This window comes from Pseudophryne corroboree, chromosome 12 (genome assembly GCF_028390025.1).
Source record: "Pseudophryne corroboree isolate aPseCor3 chromosome 12, aPseCor3.hap2, whole genome shotgun sequence".
NCBI classification, from domain to species: domain Eukaryota; kingdom Metazoa; phylum Chordata; class Amphibia; order Anura; family Myobatrachidae; genus Pseudophryne; species Pseudophryne corroboree.
Window position 1 is genome coordinate 138,664,188 of NC_086455.1, and position 19,582 is coordinate 138,683,769.

General features: G+C 47.9%; 1 protein-coding gene across 13 annotated transcripts in view; it reads left to right on the plus strand.

Annotated features, from left to right (window-relative positions):
- Nucleotides 1–19,582, plus strand: part of LOC134981001 (zinc finger CCCH domain-containing protein 11A-like) — a 144,063-nt gene that overhangs the window by 62,603 nt on the left and 61,878 nt on the right. For 8 of the 13 annotated variants that reach the window (XM_063948069.1, XM_063948074.1, XM_063948073.1 and 5 more), the window contains exons 2-3: nucleotides 13,382–13,431; nucleotides 16,564–16,641. In XM_063948069.1, the coding sequence (XP_063804139.1) occupies nucleotides 13,382–13,431; nucleotides 16,564–16,641 (128 nt within the window). Of the gene's footprint in view, nucleotides 1–10,768; nucleotides 10,836–13,381; nucleotides 13,432–16,563; nucleotides 16,642–17,506; nucleotides 17,578–19,582 lie in introns of those variants that run through there. The other 5 variants (XM_063948075.1, XM_063948077.1, XM_063948076.1 and 2 more) reach the window with 5 other exon arrangements.

Here is a 19,582-nt window from a genome sequence, read left to right on the forward strand (position 1 = left end):
TTTTTACACGGGGCCGAGCGACTCGGATCTTCCCGCCTTGCTCGGTAAACCCGAGCGCGCACGAACGTCATCATCACACTGTCGGATTCTCGCGAGGCTCGGATTCTATCGCGAGACTCGGATTCTATATAAGGAGCCGCGCGTCGCCGCCATTTTCACACGTGCATTGAGATTGATAGGGAGAGGACGTGGCTGGCGTCCTCTCCGTTTAGAAATTAAAATAGGAGAGTGAGAGTGAGACACGTTCATTACTATACTTACTGGAGCTTAGGAGGAGTTATTATATTATACTACTAGTGACTGATGACCAGTGACCTGACCACCAGTGCAGTTTTATAATTTATTAATATTTAAATAATAATCCGTTCTGTTCTTGTTCTCTGCCTGAAAAAAACGATACACAGCTTAATTGTGGGGGAGACTGGGGAGCAGTTATAGGTTATAGCAGGAGCCAGGAGTACATATTAAACAGTGCACACTTTTGCTGCCAGAGAGAGACTAGTGCCACTGCCAGTGTGACTGACCACTGTGACCAGTGACCTGACCACACTGACCACCAGTACTATAGTACTATATTTATTGATTGTCTGCCTGAAAAAGTACACTCGTCGTGGACTCGTGTGACTTGTGTGGTGTTTTTTTCTTCTTTAAAAAACTCATTCTGCTGACAGACAGTGTCCAGCAGGTCCGTCATTAATATCTGACTGTGCTCACACAGCTTAATTGTGGGGGAGACTGGGGAGCAGTTATAGGTTATAGCAGGAGCCAGGAGTACATATTAAACAGTGCACACTTTTGCTGCCAGAGAGAGACTAGTGCCACTGCCAGTGTGACTGACCACTGTGACCAGTGACCTGACCACACTGACCACCAGTACTATAGTACTATATTTATTGATTGTCTGCCTGAAAAAGTACACTCGTCGTGGACTCGTGTGACTTGTGTGGTGTTTTTTTCTTCTTTAAAAAACTCATTCTGCTGACAGACAGTGTCCAGCAGGTCCGTCATTAATATCTGACTGTGCTCACACAGCTTAATTGTGGGGGAGACTGGGGAGCAGTTATAGGTTATAGCAGGAGCCAGGAGTACATATTAAACAGTGCACACTTTTGCTGCCAGAGAGAGACTAGTGCCACTGCCAGTGTGACTGACCACTGTGACCAGTGACCTGACCACACTGACCACCAGTACTATAGTACTATATTTATTGATTGTCTGCCTGAAAAGGTACACTCGTCGTGGACTTGTGTGACTTGTGTGGTGTTTTTTTCTTCTTTAAAAAACTCATTCTGCTGACAGACAGTGTCCAGCAGGTCCGTCATTAATATCTGACTGTGCTCACACAGCTTAATTGTGGGGGAGACTGGGGAGCAGTTATAGGTTATAGCAGGAGCCAGGAGTACATATTAAACAGTGCACACTTTTGCTGCCAGAGAGAGACTAGTGCCACTGCCAGTGTGACTGACCACTGTGACCAGTGACCTGACCACACTGACCACCAGTACTATAGTACTATATTTATTGATTGTCTGCCTGAAAAAGTACACTCGTCGTGGACTCGTGTGACTTGTGTGGTGTTTTTTTCTTCTTTAAAAAACTCATTCTGCTGACAGACAGTGTCCAGCAGGTCCGTCATTAATATCTGACTGTGCTCACACAGCTTAATTGTGGGGGAGACTGGGGAGCAGTTATAGGTTATAGCAGGAGCCAGGAGTACATATTAAACAGTGCACACTTTTGCTGCCAGAGAGAGACTAGTGCCACTGCCAGTGTGACTGACCACTGTGACCAGTGACCTGACCACACTGACCACCAGTACTATAGTACTATATTTATTGATTGTCTGCCTGAAAAAGTACACTCGTCGTGGACTCGTGTGACTTGTGTGGTGTTTTTTTCTTCTTTAAAAAACTAATTCTGCTGACAGACAGTGTCCAGCAGGTCCGTCATTAATATCTGACTGTGCTCACACAGCTTAATTGTGGGGGAGACTGGGGAGCAGTTATAGGTTATAGCAGGAGCCAGGAGTACATATTAAACAGTGCACACTTTTGCTGCCAGAGAGAGACTAGTGCCACTGCCAGTGTGACTGACCACTGTGACCAGTGACCTGACCACACTGACCACCAGTACTATAGTACTATATTTATTGATTGTCTGCCTGAAAAAGTACACTCGTCGTGGACTCGTGTGACTAGTGTGGTGTTTTTTTCTTCTTTAAAAAACTCATTCTGCTGACAGACAGTGTCCAGCAGGTCCGTCATTAATATCTGACTGTGCTCACACAGCTTAATTGTGGGGGAGACTGGGGAGCAGTTATAGGTTATAGCAGGAGCCAGGAGTACATATTAAACAGTGCACACTTTTGCTGCCAGAGAGAGACTAGTGCCACTGCCAGTGTGACTGACCACTGTGACCAGTGACCTGACCACACTGACCACCAGTACTATAGTACTATATTTATTGATTGTCTGCCTGAAAAAGTACACTCGTCGTGGACTCGTGTGACTTGTGTGGTGTTTTTTTCTTCTTTAAAAAACTCATTCTGCTGACAGACAGTGTCCAGCAGGTCCGTCATTAATATCTGACTGTGCTCACACAGCTTAATTGTGGGGGAGACTGGGGAGCAGTTATAGGTTATAGCAGGAGCCAGGAGTACATATTAAACAGTGCACACTTTTGCTGCCAGAGAGAGACTAGTGCCACTGCCAGTGTGACTGACCACTGTGACCAGTGACCTGACCACACTGACCACCAGTACTATAGTACTATATTTATTGATTGTCTGCCTGAAAAAGTACACTCGTCGTGGACTCGTGTGACTTGTGTGGTGTTTTTTTCTTCTTTAAAAAACTCATTCTGCTGACAGACAGTGTCCAGCAGGTCCGTCATTAATATCTGACTGTGCTCACACAGCTTAATTGTGGGGGAGACTGGGGAGCAGTTATAGGTTATAGCAGGAGCCAGGAGTACATATTAAACAGTGCACACTTTTGCTGCCAGAGAGAGACTAGTGCCACTGCCAGTGTGACTGACCACTGTGACCAGTGACCTGACCACACTGACCACCAGTACTATAGTACTATATTTATTGATTGTCTGCCTGAAAAAGTACACTCGTCGTGGACTCGTGTGACTTGTGTGGTGTTTTTTTCTTCTTTAAAAAACTCATTCTGCTGACAGACAGTGTCCAGCAGGTCCGTCATTAATATCTGACTGTGCTCACACAGCTTAATTGTGGGGGAGACTGGGGAGCAGTTATAGGTTATAGCAGGAGCCAGGAGTACATATTAAACAGTGCACACTTTTGCTGCCAGAGAGAGACTAGTGCCACTGCCAGTGTGACTGACCACTGTGACCAGTGACCTGACCACACTGACCACCAGTACTATAGTACTATATTTATTGATTGTCTGCCTGAAAAAGTACACTCGTCGTGGACTCGTGTGACTTGTGTGGTGTTTTTTTCTTCTTTAAAAAACTCATTCTGCTGACAGACAGTGTCCAGCAGGTCCGTCATTAATATCTGACTGTGCTCACACAGCTTAATTGTGGGGGAGACTGGGGAGCAGTTATAGGTTATAGCAGGAGCCAGGAGTACATATTAAACAGTGCACACTTTTGCTGCCAGAGAGAGACTAGTGCCACTGCCAGTGTGACTGACCACTGTGACCAGTGACCTGACCACACTGACCACCAGTACTATAGTACTATATTTATTGATTGTCTGCCTGAAAAAGTACACTCGTCGTGGACTCATGTGACTTGTGTGGTGTTTTTTTCTTCTATAAAAAACTCATTCTGCTGACAGACAGTGTCCAGCAGGTCCGTCATTATATAATATTATATACCTGTCCGGCTGCAGTAGTGATACATTTTTTATATCATTATTTATCATCCAGTCTATACTAGCAGCAGACACAGTACGGTAGTTCACGGCTGTAGCTACCTCTGTGTCGGCACTCGGCAGTCCATCCATAATTGTATACCACCTACCCGTGGTTTTTTTTTTCTTTCTTCTTTATACATACTACATCTCATTATCAACCAGTCTATATTAGCAGCTAGTATCTAGCTAGTATTATTAGCTAGTACTATTATTATTAGCTAGTATTAGTACTAGTATTATTAGCTAGTACTAGTATCCATCCATCTCCATTGTTTACCTGAGGTGCCTTTTAGTTGTGCCTATTAAAAAATGGAGAACAAAAATGTTGAGGTTCCAAAATTAGGGAAAGATCAAGATCCACTTCCACCTCGTGCTGAAGCTGCTGCCACTAGTCATGGCCGAGACGATGAAATGCCAGCAACGTCGTCTGCCAAGGCCGATGCCCAATGGCATAGTACAGAGCATGTTAAATCCAAAACACCAAATATCAGTAAAAAAAGGACTCCAAAACCTAAAATAAAATTGTCGGAGGAGAAGCGTAAACTTGCCAATATGCCATTTACCACACGGAGTGGCAAGGAACGGCTGAGGCCCTGGCCTATGTTCATGGCTAGTGGTTCAGCTTCACATGAGGATGGAAGCACTCAGCCTCCCGCTAGAAAAATGAAAAGACTCAAGCTGGCAAAAGCAGTAGCACCGCAAAGAACTGTGCGTTCTTCGAAATCCCAAATCCACAAGGAGAGTCCAATTGTGTCGGTTGCGATGCCTGACCTTCCCAACACTGGACGTGAAGAGCATGCGCCTTCCACCATTTGCACGCCCCCTGCAAGTGCTGGAAGGAGCACCCGCAGTCCAGTTCCTGATAGTCAGATTGAAGATGTCAGTGTTGAAGTACACCAGGATGAGGAGGATATGGGTGTTGCTGGCGCTGGGGAGGAAATTGACCAGGAGGATTCTGATGGTGAGGTGGTTTGTTTAAGTCAGGCACCCGGGGAGACACCTGTTGTCCGTGGGAGGAATATGGCCGTTGACATGCCTGGTGAAAATACCAAAAAAATCAGCTCTTCGGTGTGGAGGTATTTCAACAGAAATGCGGACAACAGGTGTCAAGCCGTGTGTTGCCTTTGTCAAGCTGTAATAAGTAGGGGTAAGGACGTTAACCACCTCGGAACATCCTCCCTTATACGTCACCTGCAGCGCATTCATAATAAGTCAGTGACAAGTTCAAAAACTTTGGGTGACAGCGGAAGCAGTCCACTGACCAGTAAATCCCTTCCTCTTGTAACCAAGCTCCCGCAAACCACCCCACCAACTCCCTCAGTGTCAATTTCCTCCTTCCCCAGGAATGCCAATAGTCCTGCAGGCCATGTCACTGGCAATTCTGACGATTCCTCTCCTGCCTGGGATTCCTCCGATGCATCCTTGCGTGTAACGCCTACTGCTGCTGGCGCTGCTGTTGTTGCTGCTGGGAGTCGATGGTCATCCCAGAGGGGAAGTCGTAAGCCCACTTGTACTACTTCCAGTAAACAATTGACTGTCCAACAGTCCTTTGCGAGGAAGATGAAATATCACAGCAGTCATCCTGCTGCAAAGCGGATAACTGAGGCCTTGACAACTATGTTGGTGTTAGACGTGCGTCCGGTATCCGCCGTTAGTTCACAGGGAACTAGACAATTTATTGAGGCAGTGTGCCCCCGTTACCAAATACCATCTAGGTTCCACTTCTCTAGGCAGGCGATACCGAGAATGTACACGGACGTCAGAAAAAGACTCACCAGTGTCCTAAAAAATGCAGTTGACTTGTACCCAATGTCCACTTAACCACGGACATGTGGACAAGTGGAGCAGGGCAGGGTCAGGACTATATGACTGTGACAGCCCACTGGGTAGATGTATGGACTCCCGCCGCAAGAACAGCAGCGGCGGCACCAGTAGCAGCATCTCGCAAACGCCAACTCTTTCCTAGGCAGGCTACGCTTTGTATCACCGGTTTCCAGAATACGCACACAGCTGAAAACCTCTTACGGCAACTGAGGAAGATCATCGCGGAATGGCTTACCCCAATTGGACTCTCCTGTGGATTTGTGGCATCGGACAACGCCAGCAATATTGTGTGTGCATTAAATATGGGCAAATTCCAGCACGTCCCATGTTTTGCACATACCTTGAATTTGGTGGTGCAGAATTTTTAAAAAAACGACAGGGGCGTGCAAGAGATGCTGTCGGTGGCCAGAAGAATTGCGGGACACTTTCGGCGTACAGGCACCACGTACAGAAGACTGGAGCAACACCAAAAACGCCTGAACCTGCCCTGCCATCATCTGAAGCAAGAAGTGGTAACGAGGTGGAATTCAACCCTCTATATGCTTCAGAGGTTGGAGGAGCAGCAAAAGGCCATTCAAGCCTATACATCTGACCACGATATAGGAGGTGGAATGCACCTGTCTCAAGCGCAGTGGAGAATGATTTCAACGTTGTGCAAGGTTCTGATGCCCTTTGAACTTGCCACACGTGAAGTCAGTTCAGACACTGCCAGCCTGAGTCAGGTCATTCCCCTCATCAGGCTTTTGCAGAAGAAGCTGGAGACATTGAAGGAGGAGCTAACACGGAGCGATTCCGCTAGGCATGTGGGACTTGTGGATGGAGCCCTTAATTCGCTTAACCAGGATTCACGGGTGTTCAATCTGTTGAAATCAGAGCACTACATTTTGTCCACCGTGCTCGATCCTAGATTTAAAACCTACCTTGGATCTCTCTTTCCGGCAGACACAAGTCTGCTGGGGTTGAAAGACCTGCTGGTGAGAAAATTGTCAAGTCAAGCGGAACGCGACCTGTCAACATCTCCTCCTTCACATTCTCCCGCAACTGGGGGTGCGAGGAAAAGGCTCAGAATTCCGAGCCCACCCGCTGGCGGTGATGCAGGGCAGTCTGGAGCGACTGCTGATGCTGACATCTGGTCCGGACTGAAGGACCTGACAACAATTACGGACATGTCGTCTACTGTCACTGCATATGATTCTCTCACCATTGAAAGAATGGTGGAGGATTATATGAGTGACCGCATCCAAGTAGGCACGTCACACAGTCCGTACTTATACTGGCAGGAAAAAGAGGCAATTTGGAGGCCCTTGCACAAACTGGCTTTATTCTACCTAAGTTGCCCTCCCACAAGTGTGTACTCCGAAAGAGTGTTTAGTGCCGCCGCTCACCTTGTCAGCAATCGGCGTACGAGGTTACATCCAGAAAATGTGGAGAAGATGATGTTCATTAAAATGAATTATAATCAATTCCTCCGCGGAGACATTGACCAGCAGCAATTGCCTCCACAAAGTACACAGGGAGCTGAGATGGTGGATTCCAGTGGGGACGAATTGATAATCTGTGAGGAGGGGGATGTACACGGTGATATATCGGAGGATGATGAGGTGGACATCTTGCCTCTGTAGAGCCAGTTTGTGCAAGGAGAGATTAATTGCATCTTTTTTGGTGGGGGTCCAAACCAACCCGTCATATCAGTCACAGTCGTGTGGCAGACCCTGTCACTGAAATGATGGGTTGGTTAAAGTGTGCATGTCCTGTTTATACAACATAAGGGTGGGTGGGAGGGCCCAAGGACAATTCCATCTTGCACCTCTTTTTTCTTTAATTTTTCTTTGCGTCATGTGCTGTTTGGGGAGGGTTTTTTGGAAGGGACATCCTGCGTGACACTGCAGTGCCACTCCTAGATGGGCCCGGTGTTTGTGTCGGCCACTAGGGTCGCTTATCTTACTCACACAGTCAGCTACCTCATTGCGCCTCTTTTTTTCTTTGCGTCATGTGCTGTTTGGGGAGGGTTTTTTGGAAGGGACATCCTGCGTGACACTGCAGTGCCACTCCTAGATGGGCCCGGTGTTTGTGTCGGCCACTAGGGTCGCCCAGCTTAGTCATCCAGCGACCTAGGTGCAAATTTTAGGACTAAAAATAATATTGTGAGGTGTGAGGTATTCAGAATAGACTGAAAATGAGTGTAAATTATGTTTTTTGAGGTTAATAATACTTTGGGATCAAAATGACCCCCAAATTCTATGATTTAAGCTGTTTTTTAGTGTTTTTTAAAAAAAAAACACCCGAATCCAAAACACACCCGAATCCGACAAAAAAAATTCGGTGAGGTTTTGCCAAAACGCGTTCGAACCCAAAACACGGCCGCGGAACCGAACACAAAACCAAAACACAAAACCCGAAAAATTTCCGGCGCTCATCTCTAAGAATAAGTGGAAAGCAGTTGTCCTCACTACGGGGCTTATGACCCCATTATTGCGTCCTCTCAGGAATATAATGGCTTCATGCATTTTTAAATCAATGAGGTAAAATCTGACTGCAGCACATTGGTTCTGATTCGTTAAGGATTGCAAATAGCAGCTTTGCATTTGCAATCCTTAGCAATAAAAAAGCAGTAGGAGGTGCATACTCTTGCGATGGCAGCCTGAGTGAGCTTCAGCTTACTCAGGCTTGCCGTTGCAGAGTGGCTTGCGAGGCCAAGGAAACTGCATCTTGTGAAGCAGTCCTTGGCCTCGCCACTTCCCAAACACCGGCCACCCCCACCCCGTCCCTCCCCAGGAGCGCCTCTGCCTGTCAGTCAGGCAGAAGTATTTGCATACCTGTGGAGACTTGCATCGGGTAAATGCAGTAAGGATTGCTTATGTGATCCTTACTGAATCACCCCCATTATCCGGACCAACGGGTTTATTCAGAGTTGTTAGCAAACCAAAAAAAGTTAGCAACTGGGCAAAACCATGTGCACTGCAGGGGAGGCAGATATAACATTTGCAGAGAGAGTTAGATTTGGGGGGGTTATATTGTTTCTGTGCAGGGTATATACTGGCTGCTTAATTTTTACACTGCAATTTAGATTTCAGTTTGAGCACACCCCACCCAAATCTAAAGATGGCCATACACTATACAATAATCTCTCAGATAATCTGTGGTTGGAATGAATACCTGGTAATGTATGAGAGCAACTGACAATCGACTATTTGCTCCCAAACACTGCAAATTGGACAAAACCTGTCGTTTATACCAATGAATTAAATCCCGGACAGGTTTGTGTGACCTGTGTATAGGGATCAGTGTGTAGCAGGTGTGTGACCTCAGTGGTGTAACTAGAAATTTTTCTCCCCCAAGCCCAAAAATTCTCCGGCGCCCCCCCCCCATCCCCATAATTGCCACTAGTAAAGGGATGAACCTGCGCGCGCTGCAAAAAGGGTGTGTGGCTTTGTTGAAGTGGGAGTGGCTTCGCACAAAGGGGCGTGGCATTGCAGGAAAAGACTACCTTATACCCCAGTTTTGCAACCTGCACGCCCAGACGTTGGTCACCACAGGAAAGAAATAATCCTGATTCATGCCCCTTACATTATTTGTCATTTTTCCTCCTTATAGTAATGCCCAGTATACATTATGCCACATACTGCAATGGCCCTTAGACATTATGCCACACACAATAATGCACATGACACAATATGCACACACCATAATGCCCCTGACACATTATGCCACACACCGTAATTCCTGTGACACATTATGACAGGAATCGCAATGCCCGTTATACATTATGCTACACACTGCAATGCCCCTGATACATTATAGCACATACAATGCCTGTGACACATTATGACACACACCGCAATGACCCTGAGACATTATACCACATACCACAATGCCCGTGATATAGTATACCACACACCGTAATGCCTGACACATTATGACACACACCGCAATGTCCGTGATACATTATGCCACACACTGCAATGACCCCAAGACATTATACCACATACCACAATGCCCGTGATATAGTATACCACACACCGTAATGCCTGTGCCACACACCGTAATGCCTGTGACACATTATGACACACACCGCAATGTCCGTGATACATTATGCCACACACAGCAATGCCCATTACACATTAAGTCCTACAGTAAGGCTTCTAATTACATTTAAATTACCTGCTCGTTGCCAGGGGTTTCATGCTCTTGGTTCCATGCACGGTGCCAGGGGTTTTCATGCTCAGGGTGTCATGCTCGTTGCCAGGGGTTTCATGCACTGGGTGTCATGTTCGTTGCCAGGGGTTTCATGCACTGGGTGTCATGCTCGTTGCCAGGGATTTCATGCCCTGGGTGTCATGCTCGTTGCTAGGGGGTAATGCCTGTTGCTAGGGCTGTGTTCCCAGTGCCACATATGCCCCCAGTGCCAGATATTCCCCCACAGTGCCAGGTACACACATGCCCCCAATGCCAAATATGCCCCCCCCCCAAGTGCCAGGTACACATATACCCCCCAGTTTCACATATGCCCCCTTAGTGCCACATATGCCCCCCCAAGTGCCAAATATGCTCCCTCACCCCCAGTACCAGGTACAGCTCCCTCCCCTTCCCCCGCTGTTTTGTGAAGGAGGGACATGGAGGGCACAGCACACGCCTCTCCTGTGTCCCTCCTGCGTCTCCTGGCGTGTCTGTTAAATGAAGTGCCGGTTCGTGAGCCAATCAGAGCTCACGAGCGGGCACTTCATTCAATATACCTGCCAGAGACGCAGGAGGGACACAGGAGAGGCGCGCGCCGTGCCCTCCGTGTCCCTCCTTCAGAGCAGCGGCTAGGGAAGGAGGGAGACAGCAGATTGACATGCGGATGGCTCGTCCGCATGTTAATCTGCGCTAAATCAGTGGTGGCGCCCCCCGCAGCCCTGCGCCTCCAAGCCACCGCGAAGGCTGCGGGGGCAGTAGTTACGCCACTGTGTGACCTGTGTATAGGGATCAGTGTGTATCAGGTGTGTGGCTGTTGATATCAGTGGGCTGTGAGTCAGGGAACCACCCAGCCAATCAGAGAGGGAGTGGGCGTGGCATGCGACATCTCAGCATGAATGGCAGTTTAATGCTGGGAAGCCTCCGAGTCACCGCCAGCCAGATTAAGGTGAGCTCTCTCTCCCTCCCTGTTGGACATCACCACAGGTTACGTTATCCTATTCCCCCGGGTAATAAGCATGCAGGTAGCAGTGCTGGTATATTGGGCAAGCATCATACTGTGAAAAACTGGCCAAAGAATAAAGAAAGGGGTCAGTAACCTTGTCCCAGCACATGTCTGTAGTAGGCAGGGGAAACCGTTACAGCAGTCTGGGTGAGAATTTTCTGCTGGATTTGATTTTTTGGGCAAGATTCAAATCTAATCCCACCAGCAGCCACTAGATGGCACCCAAATGGAGCTATTCAACTGTAGCTCCGTTCGGGCGTGATGGTTGCCAGTGTAGGCATTTCAGCTCGCACCCCTCGGGGGTGGCAACCTAAAATGCGCAAAAAGTGACACATTTAGGTTCCCAAATAGCACTTTTCATGATCACGCTCAGCACTTTGATCGGGTTTAGCTGCTTTATGCAGACAAACCCGACCTTTATGGGCGAAAAAACAACAACTGAATTGCGCCTTCGGATCTCCCGTCACTTTAGATGGGAGATCGAGGGCGCAAAACAATTGAATATCCCATATTGAGTTTTAATTTAGCAATTAGTAAAGTCTGTAAAGGAGAACAGGACTGAAAACCCCGGGAAAGGGTTTATAAGACCAATCAGATTTCCTGCTATTGGCCCTCATTCCGAGTTGTTCGCTCGCTAGCTGCTTTTAGCAGCCATGCAAACGCTTGGCCGCCGCCCTCTGGGAGTGTATCTTAGCTTAGCAGAAGTGCGAACGAAAGGATCGCAGCGCGGCTACAAAATAATTTTGTGCAGCTGCAGAGTAGCTCCAGACCTACTCCTAGCTTGCGATCACTGCAGACTATTTAGTTCCTGTTTTGACGTCACGAACACGCCCTGCGTTCGCCCAGCCACGCCTACGTTCCCCCAGCCACTCCTGCGTGTTTATCTGACACGCCTGCGTTTTTACACACACTCCCCGAAAACGGACAGTTACCACCCACAAACACCCACTTTCTGTCAATCACTCTGCGGCCAGCAGTGCGACTGAAAAGCGTCGTTAAAGCTTGTTTAAAACTGCATCGGCTTTTGTGAAAGTACGTCGCGCGTGCGCATTGTGCCCATACGCATGCGCAGAAGTGACGATTTTTAGCCTGATCGCTGCTCTGCGAACAACGGCAGCTAGCGATCAACTCGGAATGACCACCATTGATCTATGGGGGTAATTCCAAGTTGATCGCAGCAAGAATTTTGTCAGCAGTTGGGCAAAACCATGTGCACTGCAGGGGTGGCAGATACAACATGTGCAGAGAGAGTTAGATTTGGGTGTGGTGTGTTTAATCTGCAATCTAAATTGCAGTGTAAAAATACAGCAGCCAGTATTTACCCTGCACAGAAACAATATAACCCACCCAAATCTAACTCTCTCTGCACATGTTATATCTGCCCCCCCCTGCAGTGCACATGGTTTTGCCCAACTGCTAACAAACTTGCTGCTGCGATCAACTTGGAATTACCCTCTATGTTATCATATTATTAGAGGCAATAAAGAAAATGAAGCTTTAGACTAGAAATACAATTTGTTCCTAAAAAAAATATAATCTGTGATAAAGTTGGACACTATGGGGTCTATTTACTAAGCCCTGGATGGAGATAAAGTGAACGGAGATAAATGCCCAGCCAATCAGCTCCTGTCATGTCACAGGCTGGGTTTGAAAAATGACAGTTAGGAGCTGATTGGCTGGTACTTTATCTCCGTCCATTTTATCTCCACCCAAGGCTTAGTAAATAGACCCTTATGAGCCTGATTCATAGGTGGATGCAGCAGCTCTGTCTATTTATGCAGCCGCTACTGAGCCTTTCTGATAATGGGGGTCATTCAGACTGGATTTCTGCAGCAGCGATCGCAGTATGATGCCCTTTGATGAGTGCGCACTGCCCATGCGCACCCCGGGTGGCCCATTGACATGCGAAAGCATCTCAGGGCTCCGATCGCCTGCAGTTACTTACCCTGTGCAATGGATCCAGCGATGAAGTTCCCGGAATTGACGTCAGACAACCGTCCTCCAAACGCCTGGACACGCCTGGATCTCCATGCCTGGAAAACGGTGAGTATCCCCCCTGGAACGCCTCCCTGCTGTTAATCTTCTTGTGATCACGCTAGCAATCACTTTCTTCTGGTCGTTGCATGGTGACGACTGTCGCTGGGCAACGATGCGCGTGTGCCTTGCGAGCGCCATGCATGCACATGTCTGACCTGTTCACGCCGCAGCGTGTGAATGGGTCAGAATGACCCCCAATATGCAAGAGACTTAAAGGCCCCACTGCATCAGTGGACAGATTCAGGCCCCGCTACACTCCCTGTCCCGCCTCTGAGCCAGGCCCTTTACGATTATCATGTATCTTATTTTTACATCTATTCTATATGATTGCACTAGGCATAAATATGCATATAGGAAATGTCTGACTTGGGGAATAGGAGTGTGGTGATGGTGCTGGGGATATCCCCACAATTCTTATTACAATCAACTTATGTTTGTTTATTTCCCTCTAGGACCTTCCGATGAGCTACATGTAAGCCTCCTGGAATTGGAAAAGATAATGGTAACATAATCACGGGAGTCCTCATGTTTTATTGCAGATGTCGCTGGCCAGAAGCTATTATTGTTTGTATAGTAGGGAATTGGAGCTTAGTAAATATGTTCTTATTCGCTCACTGTTTGCGTACATTGGGCTTGATTCCAATGTGTACAGAAGCCCAATGGTTTACATACCATACTTGCCTACCCTCCCGGAATGGCCGGGAGGCTCCCGAAAATCAGGTAACCCTCCCTGCCCCCCAGCAGAGAAGGCAAGTCTCCCGATTTCAGGGGTCCCCCCCTGCCCGGCCGCCCACTTAGCGAGTAAAGTGGGCGGTCCGGCCAGGCGATGATGCGATTCTTGTATCGCGTCATCATAGCCACGCCCCCTGCTGTATAATGCCGGTAATAGTGGCATTACACAGTGGGGGCGTGGTTTACATGACGCGTACCCGCAGCCACACCCCCATCCCACCTCCGCCACGCCCCAGTTCCCCCTCTGCACGGCACGCCGCAGCCCGCCCCCCTGCTGAGCCGACTTGGCTGCTCTCTCCCGGAGAGAGCAGCCAAAAAGTCAGCAAGTATGTTACATACAAATCCCATCGTAGGGGAACTGCGCTTTGCTCGGGACCCATTCTGCGCATATACAGAACGAGTTCTGCTTGATCACTTGCAGCATTTGTGGGGGGTGGCAAATGGGACCATTCTACAAAATGATGGGAATCCCAGGATCTGTGTCGTTGGATGTAAACTTCATGGATGCGGCTGACCAGTTCTGATGGGCAGTCTGAGTAAGCTGCGGATTACGCAGACGCAGGGGACTGTCTCACAAAAATCGGGACAGTTCGGAGGTGTGGAACATGAGAAAGCCTGTTTAATGTGCTACTTGCGTGCAGACACATGGAGTATGGAGGAATTACAGATGGAGCCATGCTAGTTGTGGCTCTGCCTGTGAATAGGCGCGCCTGCCTGGGTGCGCCTAACGCTAAGAGTGTCTCCGTCCAGCCGGGTGCGCCCACTAGATTGGGCATTCGGGCCGATATATCGGGTGAAATCGGTCATTTTGGAGGTGTTTCCTATCCGATCCGATGCCCGTGAGGGTCGGATCGGCTCCCCTAGATCGTTAGTGCTGCACTCGTGATATGTCGGTTCCCGCAGGCATGGCTGGGATCGCATACAATATATCGCATGCAAAATGTACCAAATCGTTTGGAATCATATGGAACCACTCCCAGGGCCGTCTTTTCGTATGGGCTCAATGGGCTCTTGCCCAAGGGCCCTAGGAGTAAAAGGGCCCTAGGCTGATAGCTGAGGGTCCCCTCTTTCCAGAGGTACCAAATTTTTGAAAATCGGCCATAGGGAACCAGAGATATCCAACTTCAAAGCAGTGGTCCACATCCAAGCCTGTTAATTGCTCTTGCCAGCCAGATATCTCGGGCTCTGTATGATGTAGAGTTTTTCTGAGGGTACATTTCAAAAGCTGGGACTCTCCACTTTTGGTGGACACTGGCAGCTTGTCTATACTATGTCCAGAACCAGAGATATCAGCCTTCAAGCAGCTGGTCCCTGCTCCAGCTCCACACGCCTGGGATGCAGTTTTATATTTTCATTGGTGGATTGCTCTGGCTCCTGAACTCTGATCCCCAAGTCCCCAGAACCTCCTGACAGGTGAGACTTTCTAATTTTTATCCCATTCAAATCTAAGAAATCATTTTCCAGGAACTTGAGATATCTACAGTCATGCAAGCTGCTGTCTCACCAGAAAATGATGAATATTAAGCCCACTCCGCTATCCACACCTCCCCTGTGTATTAAACACTCCCTGCCACCCTGGAGGTTATGTACCGGGGCCCCTTCATTCAGCCCAATGCCCCCTTCTACAGTTTAGTGTTCTCCATCCTGCCCCATCTGTGCAGTAAAGGGTAATTAGTAGAAATTACTGCTCCAGGTCCTACATGCTGTGCGGAAGATAGAACCCCTCTACCCCCGCAGGACATCAAAGCTGCCGCTGATAGCCCCCCCCCTGGAGGATGGGTAGGGGCCCCAGTATATTGCTGTGCCCAGGGGCCCACACTGCTGTTAAGACGGCCCTGACCACTCCCGGGAAGCTCCCAGGAGAGTTCAAGGGAAATCACCTCCGACTTCAGCCTCAGACATATCGTTCTAGTGTATGGGGCCCTTTAGATTAAGGTGTGTGGGTCTGGCTCATAGATGGCTGGTAATGCAGCCACGATGGCAGCCGCTTTCTCAATAGCGGTTGTGGAAACATGCAAACGTTTCCGCAATGTACGGGTGCTGAGATGCTAACTTTCAGGCTCTGTGGTTTGTGCAATTGTGATGGTGATTGTAAACACTCAAACATCAAGACAACATCAGTCACGCCATCGACGTTAGCGGTAGCCTAGGGTCACCATCGGACACTTGTGATCACACATATGCGCTCAATCGAGGAACATCAACACTGCGTGTCTCTGAATCACGGGCCTGTGTCATGTATGAATGCCGTATTGTGTTTGTAGATGGAGAATTAGAGGTGGCAAGAGAGAGACAGGATTTGTATCATTTTTACATTGGGGGTCATTCAGACCCGATCGCATACTAGCTTTTTTTGCAGCGGTGCAATCGGGTCTGAACTGCGCATGCGTATTCTCCGCAATGCGCAGACGTGTCGGCCGCCGGCGATGGGGATCGCCGGACAGCGACGGATTTAACGAAGAAAGCGATCGCAAGAAAATTGACAGGAAGAGGCCGTTTGTGGGTGTCAACTGACCGTTTTTAAGGAGTGTCCGGGAGAACGCAGACGTGTCCAGCTGTTTTAAGGGAGGGTTCCTGACGTCAGCTCCAGGCCGGATCATCACGGCGACTGAGTAAGTCCTGAGGTGTGCAGAGACTGCACAAACTTTTGTTTGTCCTGCTCTCTGCACATGCATTCGCACCAATGCACAGCGATTACCCCCTCCCCCTGTAGGCTTCGATTATCTGGTCGCAGCAGTGCAAAAAAACGCCTGCTTGTGACCAGGTCTGAATAAGGCCCCATCATCTGCTCACTCAGTGTAAGTGTCAGTTCTGCTACCTAACTGTTTTAGTAATAGTACTTGCAGTATACGATTTCCATTTAATGGACCCTATGGTTATAAGAAAACTGTTTCCTCTCTAGGAAAGTGATATCTTGGATTCTTTGCTCATCTACACGATATCCGACTCCTTCCAATGTACCTGCCCGTTTCTTCCTTTGGTAAGTTGCAGTGAGCAAATGTGTGTAAATAGGACATTTTCAGAGTGTAATATATTTGTCCACCAGGGGGCAGGAATCATGCATTTTACTGCTGTGGTTAGTAAATCTGGTCATAGAAACATAGAATTCTATTTCTTTACTTATTTAGTAACATTCATTACTATTGACTCAGTTGCACCTTTACGATTGGTCATAATCATCTTTTTTTAAAAAACATCCCACAGAATTACATCTTAGCCTCACATATAGGGCCTATTTACGAAACAAAACATTCCGGTCTGAAAAAAAACAAGAATGCTACGATTTACAGTATCGGGATATTTAATGAGATATCTGCTGTGGTACCCAATTATTAAATAGCCCCAATACTGTAAATTACTGTTGTCCCCTTCTTAACGATCGCTAAAGCAGCCTCCATAGCAATCTATGGGAACTGGGATAATGCCCTATTTATTTATTTATTATTTATTTATTACCAGTTATTTATATAGCGCACACATATTCCGCAGCGCTTTTCAGAGAATATTTGCCCATTCACATCAGTCCCTGCCCCAGTGGAGCTTACAATCTAGATTCCCTATCACATGTACACTCACACACATTCATGCTAGGGTTAATTTTTGTTGGGAACCAATTAACCTACCAGTATATTTTTGGATTGTGGGAGGAAACCGGAGTACCCGGAGGAAACCCACGCAAGTACGGGGAGAATATACAAACTCCCCACAGTTAGGGCCATGGTGGGAATTGAACCCATGACCTCAGTGCTGTGAGGCAGTAATGCTAACCATTACACCATCCATACTGCCCTATTTACCATGCTCCTAGAGTTTACCTTTTAATAGCTTGGACCCATTACCTACAGGCATCTTCAGTAAATATGTTATCTACCAACGCATGATTTATCAGAGAGACTGTGCACGCCCATTACGCAAGGTAGGTCAGACACACAGAAATAAAGTAAGCGATTGCCTGAGAGACTTCCGAAATTTGTAGAGGTCCTCTGGTCTCCTAGGAGAGTAGGTCACCCTCCCAGAGCCTGTCATCTTCCTCAGTGTAGAAGACATGATGACGTGATGCACTGTGATTCACCTCTACATTGCAGCCTATTGGGTTCTGGGTCCTTCATTGTTGGGTAGAGGTAATGCCTGTAAGTAAAGCGAAACGGAATCTACTGCCCTATCTTACACACTGTTAATAATAAATAAGTAGAATTCCATTATGCATTTTATTTCTAATACAGTATATATACACATGCAAAGAGGGACAAAATAAATATAATATATTATAACTGTGAATTTAACAAAGTGCATTTTCTAGAGCAAAATTTCCCAAACTCCACCACTGCAGAACAGGTTTTAAGGATATCCATGCTTGAGCACAGGTGACTCAGGGGGTTATTCAGATTTGTTAGCAAACCAAAAAGCACACTTATGGGCAAAACCATGTTGCACTGCAGGGGGGCGGGGGGGGGGGGGGGCAGATGTAACATGTGCAGAGAGAGTTAGATTTGGGTGACTTGTATTGACTCTGTGCAGGGTAAATACTGGTTGCTTTATTTTTACACTGTCATTTAGATTTCAGTTTGAACACACCCCACTGCCTAATCTACTGTACATTTTACGGGTATCCTGATTTTTCGGTTGATTTCCCACAAAATGTATATAATACAGTAAATATGCCCCAAAAACATAACTGTAACATGTGAGTGACTTGGGCCCAGATTTATCAAGCTTTGGAGAGTGATAAGTAGAACAGTGAAAAAGTACCAACCAATCAGCTCCTAATTCCCATGTTACAGGCTGTGTTTGAAAAATTACAGTTAGGTGCTGATTGCAGTGGCGTAACTACAGCCCCCTCAGCCACTGCGGAGGCTTGGAGGCGCAGGGCTACGGGGCACGCCGCCACTGATTGCTGCAGAGACTCAGTTTGGGAATGAGCCAGAGGGCACAGCGCGCGCCTCTCCTGTGTCCCTCTTGGCGGCGGGTGGTGACATATCAGTCAAATGAATTGCCGGTTCATGAGCCAATCAGAGCTTGTGGACCAGCAGCCAATCAGCAGCTGCTGGTTCACGAGCTCTGGTTGGCTCACGGACCTGCACTTCATTTGACTGACACCCCGCCGCCAAGAGGGACACAGGAGAGGCGCGCGCTGTGCCCTCTGGCTCCTTCCCGGACTATACCACTACCCTCCTTACTGGACAGCACAGCAGCGGGGGAGAGTATGTTGCTGGCACTGGGGGTATATGTGTAGCTGGCACTGGGGGGGCATATGAGGCACGGGGGGGCATATTTGGCACTGGGGGCATATGTGTATCTGGTACTCTGGGGGCATATGTGGCACTGGGGGAATATGTGTTTCTGGCACTATGGGGGCATATTTTTATCTCGCACTGTGGGGGAATATCTGGCACTGGGGGCATATGTGGCAATGGAGGCACAGCCCTAGCAACAAGCATTACCCCCTGGTAACAAGCATGACACCCAACTCATGGAATCCCTGGCAACAAGCATTACCCCCTAGCAATGAGCAATGACACCCAGTGCATGAAACCCCTGACAACAAGCTTGACACCCAGCACATGATACCCCTGGCAACAAGCATAACACCTAGCACATGAAACCCTTGGCAACGAGCATGACAACCTGGGCATGAAAACCCCTGGCACCGTGCATGGAACCAAGAGCATGAAACCCCTGGCAACGAGCAGGTAATTTAAAAGTAATTAGAAGCCTTACTGTAGGACTTAATGTGTAATGGGCATTGCGGTGTGTGGCATAATGTATCACGGACATTGTGGTGTGTGTCATAATGTGTCATGGACATTGCGGTATGTGTCATAATGTGTCACGGACATTGCGGACCCGGTGTGTGGTATACTATATCACGGGCATTGCAGTATGTGGTATAATGTCTCGGGTATTGCAGTGTGTGGCATAAT